Source organism: Aethalodelphis obliquidens, unplaced genomic scaffold (genome assembly GCF_003676395.1).
Source record: "Aethalodelphis obliquidens isolate GAN/ISIS:26980383/991018 unplaced genomic scaffold, ASM367639v1 scaffold5, whole genome shotgun sequence".
Classification (NCBI taxonomy): Eukaryota; Metazoa; Chordata; class Mammalia; order Artiodactyla; family Delphinidae; genus Aethalodelphis; species Aethalodelphis obliquidens.
Window position 1 is genome coordinate 6,591,908 of NW_020837949.1, and position 13,412 is coordinate 6,605,319.

At 58.3% G+C, this 13,412-nt stretch overlaps 1 protein-coding gene across 7 annotated transcripts; it reads left to right on the forward strand.

Annotated features, from left to right (window-relative positions):
* On the forward strand, positions 1-8,404 carry ZNF467 (zinc finger protein 467). 7 transcript variants are annotated; one of them, XM_027101569.1, is made up of 6 exons: positions 1-447; positions 1,979-2,170; positions 2,419-2,494; positions 2,973-3,089; positions 3,905-4,018; positions 6,515-8,404. In XM_027101569.1, exons 3-6 carry the CDS (start codon positions 2,461-2,463, stop codon positions 8,017-8,019), a joined length of 1,770 nt encoding a protein of 589 aa, XP_026957370.1. In that variant the 5' UTR covers positions 1-447; positions 1,979-2,170; positions 2,419-2,460; the 3' UTR covers positions 8,020-8,404. The 7 variants fall into 7 exon arrangements, with proteins under 7 accessions (XP_026957370.1, XP_026957372.1, XP_026957366.1 ...); XM_027101571.1 differs by lacking the exon at positions 1,979-2,170 and adding an exon at positions 3,665-3,770; XM_027101565.1 differs by lacking the exon at positions 1,979-2,170.
* The last annotated feature ends 5,008 nt before the right edge of the window (positions 8,405-13,412 follow it).

Below are 13,412 nucleotides of genomic sequence, written 5' to 3' on the forward strand. Positions count from 1 at the left end.
TTCCCCTCCCCCGTCCTTAGCTCCCACTTTCCATCACCTACTGCGGGCCGTCGTTCCTCCAGACCCTCACCTGCCCGCCTAACCCGCTGGGCACCCTCTCCACTCCTGGGCACCCTGTCCCCGACCTCCCCCACTGGCTGCCCCGCTGCCCCCTCCCGCCTCCTCGCTCCCCTCCCCCTCCCGGGCGCCGCTTCCCCGCTCCCGCTCCCTCCGCGTCTTTTCCTCTCCCCTCCCCGCGAAGTTTCGGGGCTGTCAGTCTGTCAGTCTCCGGGCAGTCCGCACCCGGACTGCAGGCGGCGGGCGCCATCGCGAGCCGAGCCCGCGGGGGCAGGAGGCCGGGGCGCCGGGGTCCGGGCGGCAGCGGGGAGACCGTGGAGGCGCCCAGGGCGGGCGCTCCGCCGCTTCCCCGCCACACCCGCACTCGCAGCCACCGCCCGTGCGGCGCAGGTGACAGCCCCGGGGGTGCGGGCGCCCGGAGCGCAGCAGGGGTGGGGTGGGGCTGGAGGGGAGCGAGGGCAGAGGAGCGGCGAGGGCCGGAGAAGGGAGGGGTGGGACCGGGGAGGAGGGCCGGCTCGGGGGTCAGGGCTTTGAGGAGAGCGGAGAGGCGGCATCCGGAGGGATGGGCGGGGGCTGGGGAGAGGGGTCCGGGTGGGAGTCAGGTGGGAAAGGGTGGGAGGCCCCCGAGGGCAGGGAGTGGGGCGTCTCCGGAGAGGGGGCAGGGAGTGTGGGAGGGGGCCGAGGGGCACGGGCGGGAGTCGAGGCGCGGGGATCCGGCGTTCGGGAGGGGCGCGAGAAGGGCGCTGACAGGTGAGCCCGGGAGCCGGGAGGGCGTCGGGACGTGTAGTGAGCTCCAGGCGGAGGGGCTCCGGGGGACAGATGGAGGCGGGGAAGGGGGTGGGAGGGGTCTGGGCGACAGGAAACCTTGGGAGGGGTGAGAAGTCAGTGGGGAGCAGAAATGGGGAACGGAGCCCCGGAGAGGGAGGGGAGGGACGCGGAGGTGGGTTGGGAGGCAGGGGCGGGGAGGGGCAGGGCCGGCGGGGCAGTCGGAGGGAGCGCTGAGCCTCAGACCCGAGGCTTGCTGGGGGCCGGGCGACTAGGCGGGAGCTCGGGGGGGCGGACTGGAAGGGGGAGGGGAACAGCAGTTCTGGGGAGTGGGGACCAGGAAGGAAGGGAAGCGAGAGCCCGCTGGGGAGGCAGAGGGGGAAGGGAGACGGGGCCTCGGAGGGGAAGGAGAGCTGCAGGAGGGAAGGATGGAGGGAGGGAGAGGGTGGTGTGGGGAGAGGAGGAGGAGGGCTGGGGAGCGGGGGGGGGGGGGAAGGGAACTGGGGGGAAGAGAGGAAAGGAAATCAGAGTGGGGGAGGAGAGGGAGAGGGGAGGGGAGAGCCGGGAGGAGGAGGGCGGTGTTGGGGAGGAAGGAAAAGAGGAGGGGGAAAGGAAGGGAGAGGGTTTGCGGCCGGGGAGGGGGAAGGAGCCGGGGGAGAACCGGGAGGGGAGGGAAAGGCAGCCCTGAGCCTGGGGAGGGGGGAGGGGAGCTCTGCCGCGGAGGCTGCCCCAGCTGAGGGTCAGGGGGGCGGTGGCTACGGAGGGCAGACCCGAGGGGGCCGAGAGGGGTTGGCAGGCAGGCTGTGGGCAGGGGGAGGAGCCGGAGGGGCGGGGCAGGGGGCGGGGCTGGACAGCCAGCCAGCTTCCGTGGGGAGAGAGGGCGGAAGGCGGAGGGAGCGGGAGAGGGGAGGGTGGAGGGAAGGCTGCCAGAGACTGGGGGGGAGGGGAGTCTGCTGGGGGAGGGGCAGGGGATCCGCTGGAGGAGGAGCCGCGAAGGCGGCTCGAGGGCCGGGTGTCCAAGCCTGGGAAAGCCCCGTGGGGGAGGGGCGATGGTTTGGGGGAGGTGAAGCCAGAGTTATTCCTGCCTCCGGTGAGGACCCTCCTCCGAGAGCCTCCCCACCAGTTGCCCAGTAGTGATACTCACCTCCGCCCCTAGGCCGGCTACTATTTCACCGGCTCCTGCAATGACAGCTGGAGGGCCTAGGAGACGAAGTTCCCCGCTCTCCCCTCCGGTCTCCCACCCTCCACCCTCTCCCCAGAGAATCGATTGACTCCTGACACCCCCAGGCAAGGGCCCTGGGGGGTGGGGAGCGCTGAAGGGCCGGTGCTGGCTCTGAGAGACCTGCAGGTGAGGGTGGCAGGCTGATTTCCAGAGCTGACCTGAGCTTAGCTTGCAGAAACGGCTTCAAGGCCTTCGCCTTGGTCCACCTTCAAAGGTCTCTGCTTTCTGAAATCCACGTTCCCTCATTTCCCTCACCTGTACCTGAGGACATCACCTTTGGAGCTCCTGGAGATAGCTGACGGGGAGAGGTTGGGCAGAGCCAGGACCCAGGTGGAAGCTGAGAAGAATCTGAACAAGGCTGTATTTCTCCTTAGGGTCTGTGGCCGGATCCCCAGGAGGAGTTATCCTGGGTTGCCATGAGAGAGACCTTCGAGGCCCTCAGGTCCCTGGGTGAGCCAGCAGAACTGAAGGAACTTGGATGGGGGGCAGGGGAATAGGAGGATTCAAGAGCATACTACGCCTGCTGCTTCCCTAATTCAGACAGCAGAGCATCCTCAGGAGGTTGCCACCCTGATACCCCGGAGACCCGAGGAGCCTTTCTTTAGGGCAGCATCCTTTTCGGTTTCATCAGGAAGAATGCCTGGTCCATGTTGGAGGTTGTGCTAGTACTCACAGAACAGCAGGATATTTAAATCTATTCTCTCTTCCTTCTGTCGCCTGTCCTTGACGCAGTGCAAGGGGGCTGAGGTCGATACCTGGCCAAGACACTGCAGGGCCTGGCTGTCCCTTGTCCTAGTTAGAGACCCTTCCTTCCTGAGCACATGGGGAAAACCCATTGGGTGGGCTGGGAAGGGGAAGACCCCCCCATCTTTGATCGCCTCTTCTGTACTTTGTGCTTTACTTGGACCCATCCTTTTGCCTGTAACAGGACTCTCTGTGGGACAGCCGGAGATGGCCCCCCAAAGTGAGCCTGGGGAAGAGTCCCAGAATGCCCAGGAACAGATGTCCCCTCCCCGGGAAGAGAGAGCGCTGGGCAAATGCTCAGGTAAGTAAGTGGGGACCAGGGAAGGTGGCTCAGGGCAGAGTCTTCCTTCCTTTGTTATCAGGTGTTTATTGAGCACCTACTACGTGCTCCATGCTATTCTAGATATTCAGGATACCTCAGTGACCAAGGAGACAAAGATCCCTACCTTCCAGGAGCTTAATCCTAGTGAGGGCAGAGGGTCAACAGACAACAAATGTAGAAATAAGTGTACTTATAACCCGTGTTAGAAGAGGCTATGTGCTTTGGGGGCGTAAAGCAGGGTGAGGGAGCCTGAGACCACTGCAGGTAGGGGCGGGGCAGGCTGGAGGATTAAATAGTGGGGTGAAAGTAGGCCTCATTGGGGAAGTAAGATTGGAAAGAGGTGAGGGAGGCAGCTAAGCAGATGCGGGGAGAAGATGCCTAAGGCAGGCGTGGACCTGGCTTTCTGACACCCCGATCTCCTCTAATGATTTGCCTTGGAACTGGAGTCCATCTGGTGGCTGGGAGGTCCCCCATCTCCCCTCCTAGGAGCCTCATGTAAGCCTCAGGGCAGGGACCCTTCCTTGCTTCCACTATCTTACACACACATATTCCAGAAACTCCTCACAGCTGTGGCTCTTGCAACCTGCACGGCCTTAGCAGCTGCCCTGCTTGAAGGAGCCTGAGGCTGCCCTGGGGCAGCTGGGAATTCAGCCCCTGCAGGTATGATGTGGGATGCAATCCTGCCGGTGGGGCTGGGACCGGGGTGTCAAAAGCCCCTGCTTCCTAGCGCCAGTGGGGAGCTCTGTCCATCTCTGATGTCTGCGGCGTCCTTGAGGTAGCCTGTTCTCTGCCAGGGCGCGAGGCCCCCAGACCAGAGGAAGGTGCCCCCACTGAACAAGCTGAAGCTCCCTGCAGAGGAGGCCGGGCATGTGCACCACGGAAGGCTGAGCCCATGGGCTCCTGCCCAGGTGAGTCTCCCCAGCTCTCCGTCCCACCAGGGGGCCAGGCGGAGGGAGCAGGGGCCTGCCAGCTCCAGAGCTGCTATCTGAGGAGGCAGCCCCCCCAGGCCCTCCCAACCCAAGATGAATCACGCCCTGGCACCTTTCTGCTGTAGAGCTTCAGCACGCAGAGGGAATTCTACATCCACAGACAACAGGAGTCAGAGAGGCTGGCCACCAAAGAGAAACACACTCTCACCTCAACATCCTCCAGAAGCCTTAACTTCCCAGCCTGTCTCCCCCAAAGTTCATTCCTGTTGACAACTTGAAATATGCTTCCCAGGAAGACATGTGGCGTTGATCAACCTTTTCACTGTCTCTCCCCAGACACGCTCCTTCCCCCAAATCTCCACTGATCTCGGTGCCTCGCAGATGCTCCGAATCTGCTGTATTTGGCGCATCTCCCCCATACGCAAGGCGATCAGACAGTTCGTTCCCTCTCCACAGTCCTACCCGTCACTTCCTTCCACTACCACCAGCTTTATCCCCTTCTGCCTGGGTGATGTCACTTACTCCACGAGGGCTTATCTCGTGCCCACTAGGTCCAGGCTGTGTTAGGTAGAGCGGGAAGAGGGGGCTCTAGAGTGACACGGTCCTGGTTTGAATCCTTGCTCCACAGTTTTTGCCTGAGCGACCTTGGATAGGCTAGAGGAGCCTCAGCTTGTCCACGAGAAATAAGACTCACTTCTGCACAGGGGTTTTTGTGCAGGTTTGTGAGAGAGCGTATGCAGTGCTTCATCTGCAGTTGGCACTCAGTACATGGTGGCAACCCTCATTTTCATTAGGCGCGTAAAGAAACAGAACACAAGATGCCTGCCCTCCAGAAACTGAAATCTGATACCAATATGAGCCAGAGTAAAGAATGAAAAGAACAAATAACAATAAAGGCACATCACAAGGAAGTGTAAAAGTGTCAGCACTTAAGTGTTTATATGAGATCCTCGTGCGTTGGATCTGTCAAAGGTTTTGTTGACTTGTGCTGCATATTGAGAGAGGTGTAGACTCCAGCTTGGATGAGGGTGAGGGTGGAGGATGGGAAAACATTCTAGGCTAAGAGACTTCGAACTAGGGAAGTTGACATGTGACTGGGGTTACAGAAGACCAGCTTGTCTGAAGTGAGGGGTTTATGCCTGGGAGTATTAAGAGAGTTGGGCTAGGTTGGCGTGAGCCTCAGATGCAGCTAGAACTTAACTTTATCCTCTAAATAATAGGGAGCTATTGGTTGTTCTTCAGTAGAAGAGTGGCACAGTGAAAATGAAAGCGACATCACAGTACGATAAATAGCTGTTTGGAACTGATGGATGGATAAAGGAAACTAGGAGTAAATCTAATTGTGATAGTGCACGTGGAATGTAACCAAGGCTCAGGCTATTACAGACGTTTAGAGCCAGACAGGACCTCCGATCAGCCGGTACAAAGGTTCTCAAACAAGAATCACTTTGGGAGCTTGAAAGAAAGAGAACAGATTCACGGGCCCGGCTCCCATAGATGCATTTTGTGAAAGTTGCCCAGGAGATTATGACGTGGCACCAGATTTAGGAACCATGAACTGGTCCAACCTTTACGCCTAAGCGAGCTAACACACTTAGTTCAAAGAGATTGAGTGACTCAACCACGGTCACACTGCTGCTGAGTGGCAGAGGGGAACCCAAGGGGACACTCCCGGTCTGGGTCCTGAGCTCCTTCCTCTTGGCCGGGCCATTGCAGTGCCCGAGAGTGGGCAAAGCTCCAGGGGAACCCATCTCCAACCTGCTCCCTCAGAGGGCCCTCCCTGCTTCTCCAGCGGTGGTACCATCTATTGGTCCTCCAAGTCCTGTAAACTCAATCCTCTTCTTAAACTGGGATTTCCCACCTGGCCCTAGAAGCAGCAGCGAAGGGCGTATGAGCAGGGGGAGACTTTGAGAAACCACAGGAAGGAATGCAGAGGTACTCAGTGTCCACTGGGGAGGAGTTAGAGAGCAAGGGGGGCGTCAAAGGTGAAGGTCAAGGTTCCAAGTCCAGCCCGCTGGGAGAAGGAGGCTGTAGACCTACCGTTGACATCAGCGGGGTAGATCTGGGAAGGTGGGGTGTTTGGCGGTAAGCCTGCTGAGCTGTAACCAGTTCGCAGGACACGCAGGGGAGTTGCTCAACTGGGGATGAGAGGTTGAGGTTCCAGAACAGAAAGATCTGGGGGGCCACGTGGACATATGAGCCAGGACAGGAACCTGAGGACTGAACCTTGAGGGAGGGTAAGGGGAGGCTAGTCCAGAGGCAGGGAGGCCGGCAAACCGGGGCGAAAGCGTCCCCGCCGCAGAGCCCGGGAGGAAGACTTTCAGTGATCTTTGGGTTTGGTCATTCCCAGGAATTTCCAGTGGAAAGAGCAGAAGCTAGACTTCAGGGCTCCAGGAAGTGGTGGTCGTATTGGCAGATACACGGCGCATAAAGAAATGTGGGGCTTAACAGACTCGCCTTGTTTTGACCTTTCAGGGGAGGAGTGGATGATTCGGCAGGTGAAGGTGGAGGCGGAAGATCACGAGGCAGGAGAGGAGGTGGAATGGCCCCAGCATCTGTCATTACTCCCCAGCCCCCTTCCCGCACCTGACCTGGGGCCTCTGGCCGCCGCCTATAAGCTGGAGCCGGGGGCCCCAGGGGCACTGGGCGGGCTCGCGCTGGCGGGGTGGGTTCCGACCTCGGAGAAGCCCTATGGCTGCGGGGAGTGTGAGCGCCGCTTCCGCGACCAGCTGACCCTGCGGCTGCACCAGAGGCTGCACCGCGGCGAGGGCCCTTGCGCCTGCCCGGACTGCGGCCGCAGCTTCACGCAGCGCGCGCACATGCTGCTGCACCAGCGCAGCCACCGCGGCGAGCGGCCCTTCCCGTGCTCCGAGTGCGGCAAGCGCTTCAGCAAGAAGGCCCACCTGACTCGCCACCTGCGCACGCACACGGGCGAGCGGCCCTTCCCGTGCGCAGAGTGCGGCAAGCGCTTCAGCCAGAAGATACACCTGGGCTCGCACCAGAAGACGCACACGGGCGAGCGGCCCTTCCCCTGCCCCGAGTGCGAGAAGCGCTTTCGCAAGAAGACGCACCTGATCCGCCACCAGCGCATCCACACGGGCGAGAGGCCCTACCAGTGCGCGCAGTGCGCGCGTAGCTTCACGCACAAGCAACACCTGGTGCGGCACCAGAGGGTCCACGAGGCGGCCGGCCGCGCCCCATCCTCCCCCGACGCGTCCGCCTCGCCCACGTCCCCTGCCCCGTCCCCCACTCCGTCCCCTCCCGGGCCCAAGCCTTTCTCCTGCTCCGACTGCGGCCTGAGCTTCGGCTGGAAGAAGAACCTCGCCATGCACCAGCGTCTGCACCGTGACGAGGGCCGCCCTTTCGGGTGCGACGAGTGCACACTGGGCGCCACCGTGGACCCCGCCGCTGCCACCGAGCCCTTGGCCTGCGCGTCCCGAAGCACACCGGCGCCCCCGGGCGCTCCCGCGAGCCAGCGGTCCTTCCTCTGCCCGGACTGCGGGCGCGGCTTCGCCCACGGGCAGCACCTGGCGCGGCACCGGCGGGTGCACACGGGCGAACGGCCCTTCGCCTGCGCGCAGTGCGGCCGCCGCTTCGGCTCGCGGCCCAACCTGGTGGCCCACTCCAGGGCCCACAGCGGCGCCAGGCCCTTCGCCTGCGCGCAGTGCGGCCGCCGCTTCAGCCGCAAGTCGCACCTGGGCCGCCACCAGGCGGTGCACACAGGCAGTCGGCCCCACTCCTGTGCCGTGTGCGCCCGCAGCTTCAGCTCCAAAACCAACCTGGTCCGCCACCAGGCCGTCCACACGGGTTCCCGCCCCTTCTCCTGCCCTCAGTGCGCCAAGAGCTTCAGCCGCAAGACCCACCTGGCGCGACACCAGCGCATCCACGGCGGCGCCGCCCACCCGACCTCCGAATCTGACCTCTTGGCTCCCGTCTGGCCCACTCCCACCGAGGTGGTGGCATCCCCGCTCTTTTTCTGAGCCTTGTTCTAGGCCGGACCCTGCCTTTGCCTTCTTTTGTTCCCTGGTTCCAGAGACCCATGCCCGACGACATCTCCTGGGCGGAGGAGCACGACGGCCTGGACAGCCTCTGGCCATTTTCCTTCCCTCTCTGTCTTGCTGGGGAGAAGTCTGGAAAGGATAACCGGCTTTGACATTCTGGGACAAAAACAGTGCTGAGAGTGAATCCTTGCTAGGAACAGTTCAGGCCTGAGTTCCTGGAAATCTCCCACCCAGAGACCCCATCGGAAAGCAGACATTTCCCGGACCACTCCTGACCAAAGACTGAGTCAGGAACCTCTACGAGGGAGGGAAAGAATGGTGATCTGTGTACTGAAAGTTTCATTAAAATTACAATCTGAAGGTTCTGGGGCTGTGAAATGAGTTGGGGGGATGGAACCCCAGACTTTTCTCATCCACTCACCCACCGTAATCCACAAACAGACACCCCTTCCCTTCCTATCCTGTGTGAGTTAAATTTAGCCAACTGCCGGTAATGGCCTTTATCAAATCAAAATGTGATCCAGCTAATTGCTAAATCACCATCTTGCTCCCTGCCTTTAGCTCAAATTGACAAGGAAGAAACATCAATATACATTTCTCATGCCAGGTGTCAAAGGCTAGAACTGTAGGGAATGCAAAGAGAGGGGACAGTGTGCCCCTGGCCATTCCAATGGGGACGGCGTGCCGCCAAGGGCTCTGGAGCTCCAGGGCTCTGCCTCTGTTTGCAGCTCTCCCAAGGGGATCTCAGAACAGCAGCCCCACCTGCCACTCTGCCTGGCAGCAGGAGGAAGGATGTTAGTGACAGATGAAGGTTGCTTTCGCATCACACTTTCCCATAGGTTCTCTCTTTACCATGGGTGCAGACGTTTCTGTAGCTGTGCTTCCCCAGCCTAGACTGGCAGGAGAGCTGGGCTGGCTGGGAGTGACTGGGAGGGGTGGGATGATGGGGGAACGTGTTGGACTTGGAGTCAGAAGTCTTACCTTTGACCCTTCCTCAGCCTCTTGCAGGACTTGCGGCAGAGTCCTCATTTTCCTGGGCCTCTGCTTTCTCATTAAAATAATATTGCTGGGGCTTCCCTGGTGGCGCAGTGGTTGAGAGTCCGCCTGCCAATGCAGGGGACACGGGTTCATGTCCCGGTCCGGGAAGATCCCACGTGCCGCGGAGCGGCTGGGCCCGTGAGCCATGGCTGCTGGGCCTGCGCGTCCGGAGCCTGTGCTCCGCAACGGGAGAGGCCACAACAGTGAGAGCCCCGCGTACCGCAAAAAAAAAAAAAAAAAAAAAAGATTGCTGGTGTTGATGAGGGCTGAGGCTTTTTTTCCAATTCTAATGGCACTATCACCAAAAATAACCCTAGCCCTGTGCTAGGCACTGGGAAACAATAGTAAGCAAGACAGACAGGACCCTGCCCTCACAGAACTTGCAGGAAACATAAGGAGTGCGGGGTGAGGGCCAGCACAGAGGGCTTTGGGAGTGGCGTCCCAAATTCAGGAAAAGTCAAAGGAGGTTCCCGGGATGAGGACACCTGTAAAGTGAGCCCTGAAGGATGGGAGCAAAGAGCAAGTGGGCAGCCCCTCCTCCTGGTCCTTTTCCTGGGTTCCCACCTCCTTCCTATCCCAATCTTATAAGTCCAACTGGTCTGAATATGCAAGACCTGGGAAATCTTAGGTGGGACCCGTCCCACAGCCATTCTGGTGATGACCATTGTGCTGGGTGAGGCGGAAAAGACGAAGAGCCAGGCGGCCCCTCTGAGTCAGAGCACAGTAGTGAACAGAGCACAGTAGTGAACAGAGCACAGTAGTGAACAGAGGACAGTGCCTCTTGCCGGCTTCGGGCATCCCCACGGCTTAGCTGGCTCCTTCAAGTACCCACACCAATGAACTGGCACCCAAAGCACACACGTGCTCCATTCCTAAGTTGTTTCCTTTCCACTTCGAGAAGGAGGGGAAATGGTCAGCGAAGGAGCCAGCCTGGTGTGTTTCAAATACAGGTTTCCCCAGCTATCCTAAAGTAGGGCGTCCCTATGAAAGCTTCCATAAGCTGAAACATCGTAAAGTGGAGAAGCAATCACTTTTGGACACATCTTGCTAATGGATACACAGAACAGATAGAGAAGAAGCACAGATGCTCACAGACACAGTTCAAAGCCATGGCGGCTTGATGCTGGCATGCTGAGTGTGGTTCCCAGGAAGGAGCTTTGCAGGGTCTCTCTCACTGCCTGGGGTACGCTGCCTCTATAAGGGCAAAACAAATGCTAGATGCTATTTTCACTTTTCATAAAAGCAAAACTCCTCTTCAGATTCCTTGCAGTTAGCGGAAGCAGGTACTAACGTAGGTCTTTCATAAAAGTGAAGTGGCGTAATTCGAACTTTCAAAAAGCAGGAGATCGCTGTAAACCCCACAGCCGGTGCGCCTTGTATCAGAAAATACTCAGATGCTCTAAATGTTCCTATTTTTCTTCTAGGTAACACTATGCTCGGGCAACTAAGTTAGTGATAAAGAGGCTGCTTGGCAGCGATGGAATCAGAGCAAAATGAAGTCGGTAGACTTAGAGCCTTAATCCAGGCTTTAGTGAAGTCTGCCTATCACATAATTAGTAAGACAAAGAACTTTCCGAGTGGCCTCCTCCTGTATCTCCTTCCTCTCCATCTGCAGGGTTGGACGAGAACATGCCAGTTAGAGTGACCTGCCGGACATCCGTGCGAATCTTGAGTCAGAAAGATTCCAGATGTTCCCCCGGCTCGGCCGGCTAGCTCAGAAGGCAGAGAGACAGGCATTGCAATCCTCCACCCAGAAGGACGGGTGAGCTTTGGAGTCCAACCAGCCTTGCGTAAACGTTGTAGGGAATTGAACAGAAGATCTTGTCGTTGTGGCATCGACAGTCCAGATATAAGACAAGCAGCTGGTTGCTTTGGGGCCCAGAGCGCTGGGTGCTCTGGGACACTCCGAAGAAGAAAAAGCCAAGATCCCTGACTCACAAACCTAAACCTTAGAAGGGAGACAGGCTTGAGTTTCATAAAACACCTGGACCATCGTATGTGGTGGTCTGGGCCCAGGTGTTCTATTCTATTCTTCAAGATATAGGTATTGGAGGAGTTCAGAGAAGGGGGAGGGCCTGGGCTGGAACAGTCAGGGATGGCTTTGCCAGGAGGAGAGTCCTGGTGAGTCCAGAAGGCGGCTACAACTGGAAGAGACCGAGAGGAGGTGGGAGGAACCAGGAGGAACTGGGAACCCTTAAGTGCTAAACGTTATGTTGAGGCGCCGGGCTGCAGGGGATCAGGTATTTGCACACAGTTTGAGATGAGAACAGGTCACCCAGCTCAGGGCCAGTGCAGAGAGAACTCACATCTCCAGGGCGCCCTGTTCCAGGTCCTCTGCCAGCGAGGCATCGAACATTCAGGACTCCCTTCTCCCATAGCCCTTCACCGAGCTGGTCCCAGCACAACACCTCCCTGTGTCAGCCACCCCGGAAGAAACTATCGAGGGATGAGGGACAGGGTAGGCAGTATGAAAAGGGGTTGTTGTGATTACCGCTAATCGTAATGGTAGCTAATATTTACCTAATACTTGCTATGTGCCGGGGCCCGACCTGAGTTCTTTACATATATATTAACATAGCCAAAACTCACAATAACTACCATTATTATCCCCATTTTATAGATGTGGAAACTGAGCACAGAGCAATTAGGCCATTTGAACAAGGTCATTCCTTCCTTCCTTCATTCATTGAACAAACATGTATACAGTACCTGCTTGTGTGTCTGACACTGTTCGATGCTGGGAATAGTAATAGTAGTTATAAACTAAAATGTGTCCAATACTCTGTGCTAAGTATACTACAAATTAAGGGCTTTACAAGTGTTGCTCTGTTTTTCTTTCCGCCACCCTATGAGTGGGCATCGTTGTCCTTGGTCAAGTTTTTCTGATGAGGTAAAAGAAGCTCAGAGAGTCTAAGTTACTTGCACAAGTCACACAGCATATGTGATGAAAGCAACCCAGTGGTCTGACCCTAGAGCCTGTACTTTAAAAAAGCACATTTTACGTTCCCACCAACAGTGCAGAAGGGTTCCATTTTTCCTCGCCAACCCTGGTTGTTTTCTGTTCTTTTGATAGTAGCCATTCTAACAGGTGTGCGGTGATCTCTCTTTGTGGTTTTTTTTTTTTTTGCAGTACGCGGGCCTCTCACCACTATGGCCTCTCCCGTTGCGGAACACAGGCTCTGGACGCGCAGGCTCAGCGGCCATGGCTCACGGGGCCCAGCCGCTCGCGGCATGTGGGATCTTCCCAGACCAGGGCACGAACCCGTGTCCCCTGCATCGGCAGGTGGACTCTCAACCAGTGCACCACCAGGGAAGCCCTCTTTGTGGTTTTGACTTGCGTTTCCCTAGAGCCTGTATAAACACCAAGCTCGGTGTCTTTGCAGAGAGTACCCTCAACGTTCCTGGTCCTCAGGGGCTCAGTGGATGGATCTAGTGATCAGTGTGGAAGGGAAGCATGCGAAGGGCCATGGGATAGGGGTGAACAGCAGTGAAGTGCACGTGGAGGGTCGGGAGGGGTCTCTGGAAGGTGGGGTGACTTGCTGAGATCTCACCTCCTCGGACTGGGCTCTCGGCCAGCCGGGTACTGTGGTCACATTCACTCACCGTATTAAGGAGTGTCTGTATCCAGGGAGAGGGAAAGGGGTTCCTGCCCCTGGGCCCAAGGCAGCAAACCACACTTCCAGGGGGCAGACCCCTGAGAAAAAGCAGGAAGCAACTGAAAGCAAGCTCGTGTATTGGTTGCAGAATGTTCCCTTTCCAGAAGTGATGGTGAATTATGGGGTCACCATGCGGCGGGGATATGGGAGTCGGTAGGGAAGGGTGGCTGTCGGCTGTAACCGGCTTGTAACTGGGACAACAGCCTGTATCACAGGCTTGAGTGACACCGCCCAGCGCAGCCCGTCTCTGGGCCCCAGTATCTGAGAATCGCCTGGCTGTTGCCTGCCTGTCTTCCCTGCCCCACAGGCCTCTCCCCTGCACGCACGGCCGGGCGGCGGGGTAGGGGGCTGAACAGCCCGGGTCTGTGCTGCGGGACTCCTTCACCAAAGGCGCTGTGTTTGTTTCCTAGGGGCCCTGGAACAAAGCACCACACGAGGAGGATGGAAAGCAGCAGACATTTATCCTCTCAGTTCTGGAGACCAGAAGTCCAAAATCAAGGTGTGGGCGGGGCCACGCTCCCTCCGAAGGTTCTGGGGTGGGTCTGCTCCAGGCCTCCCTCCCAGCTTCTGGTGTTACTGGCAACGCTTGCGATTCTTGACTTGTAGCCTCGTCCGTCCAACCACTGCCTCCTGTGCTCACATGCCTTTCCTGTGTGTGTGTGTCTGTCTCTGTGTCTC

Bases quoted from the DNA above. Each gene is read 5' to 3' on its own strand.
- ZNF467 (XM_027101569.1), top strand. From the start codon at position 2,461: ATGAGAGAGACCTTCGAGGCCCTCAGGTCCCTGG. The intron at 2,495-2,972 runs GTGAGCCAGCAG...TGCCTGTAACAG, and splicing joins CGAGGCCCTCAGGTCCCTGG to GACTCTCTGTGGGACAGCCG. The intron at 3,090-3,904 runs GTAAGTAAGTGG...GTTCTCTGCCAG, and splicing joins AGCGCTGGGCAAATGCTCAG to GGCGCGAGGCCCCCAGACCA.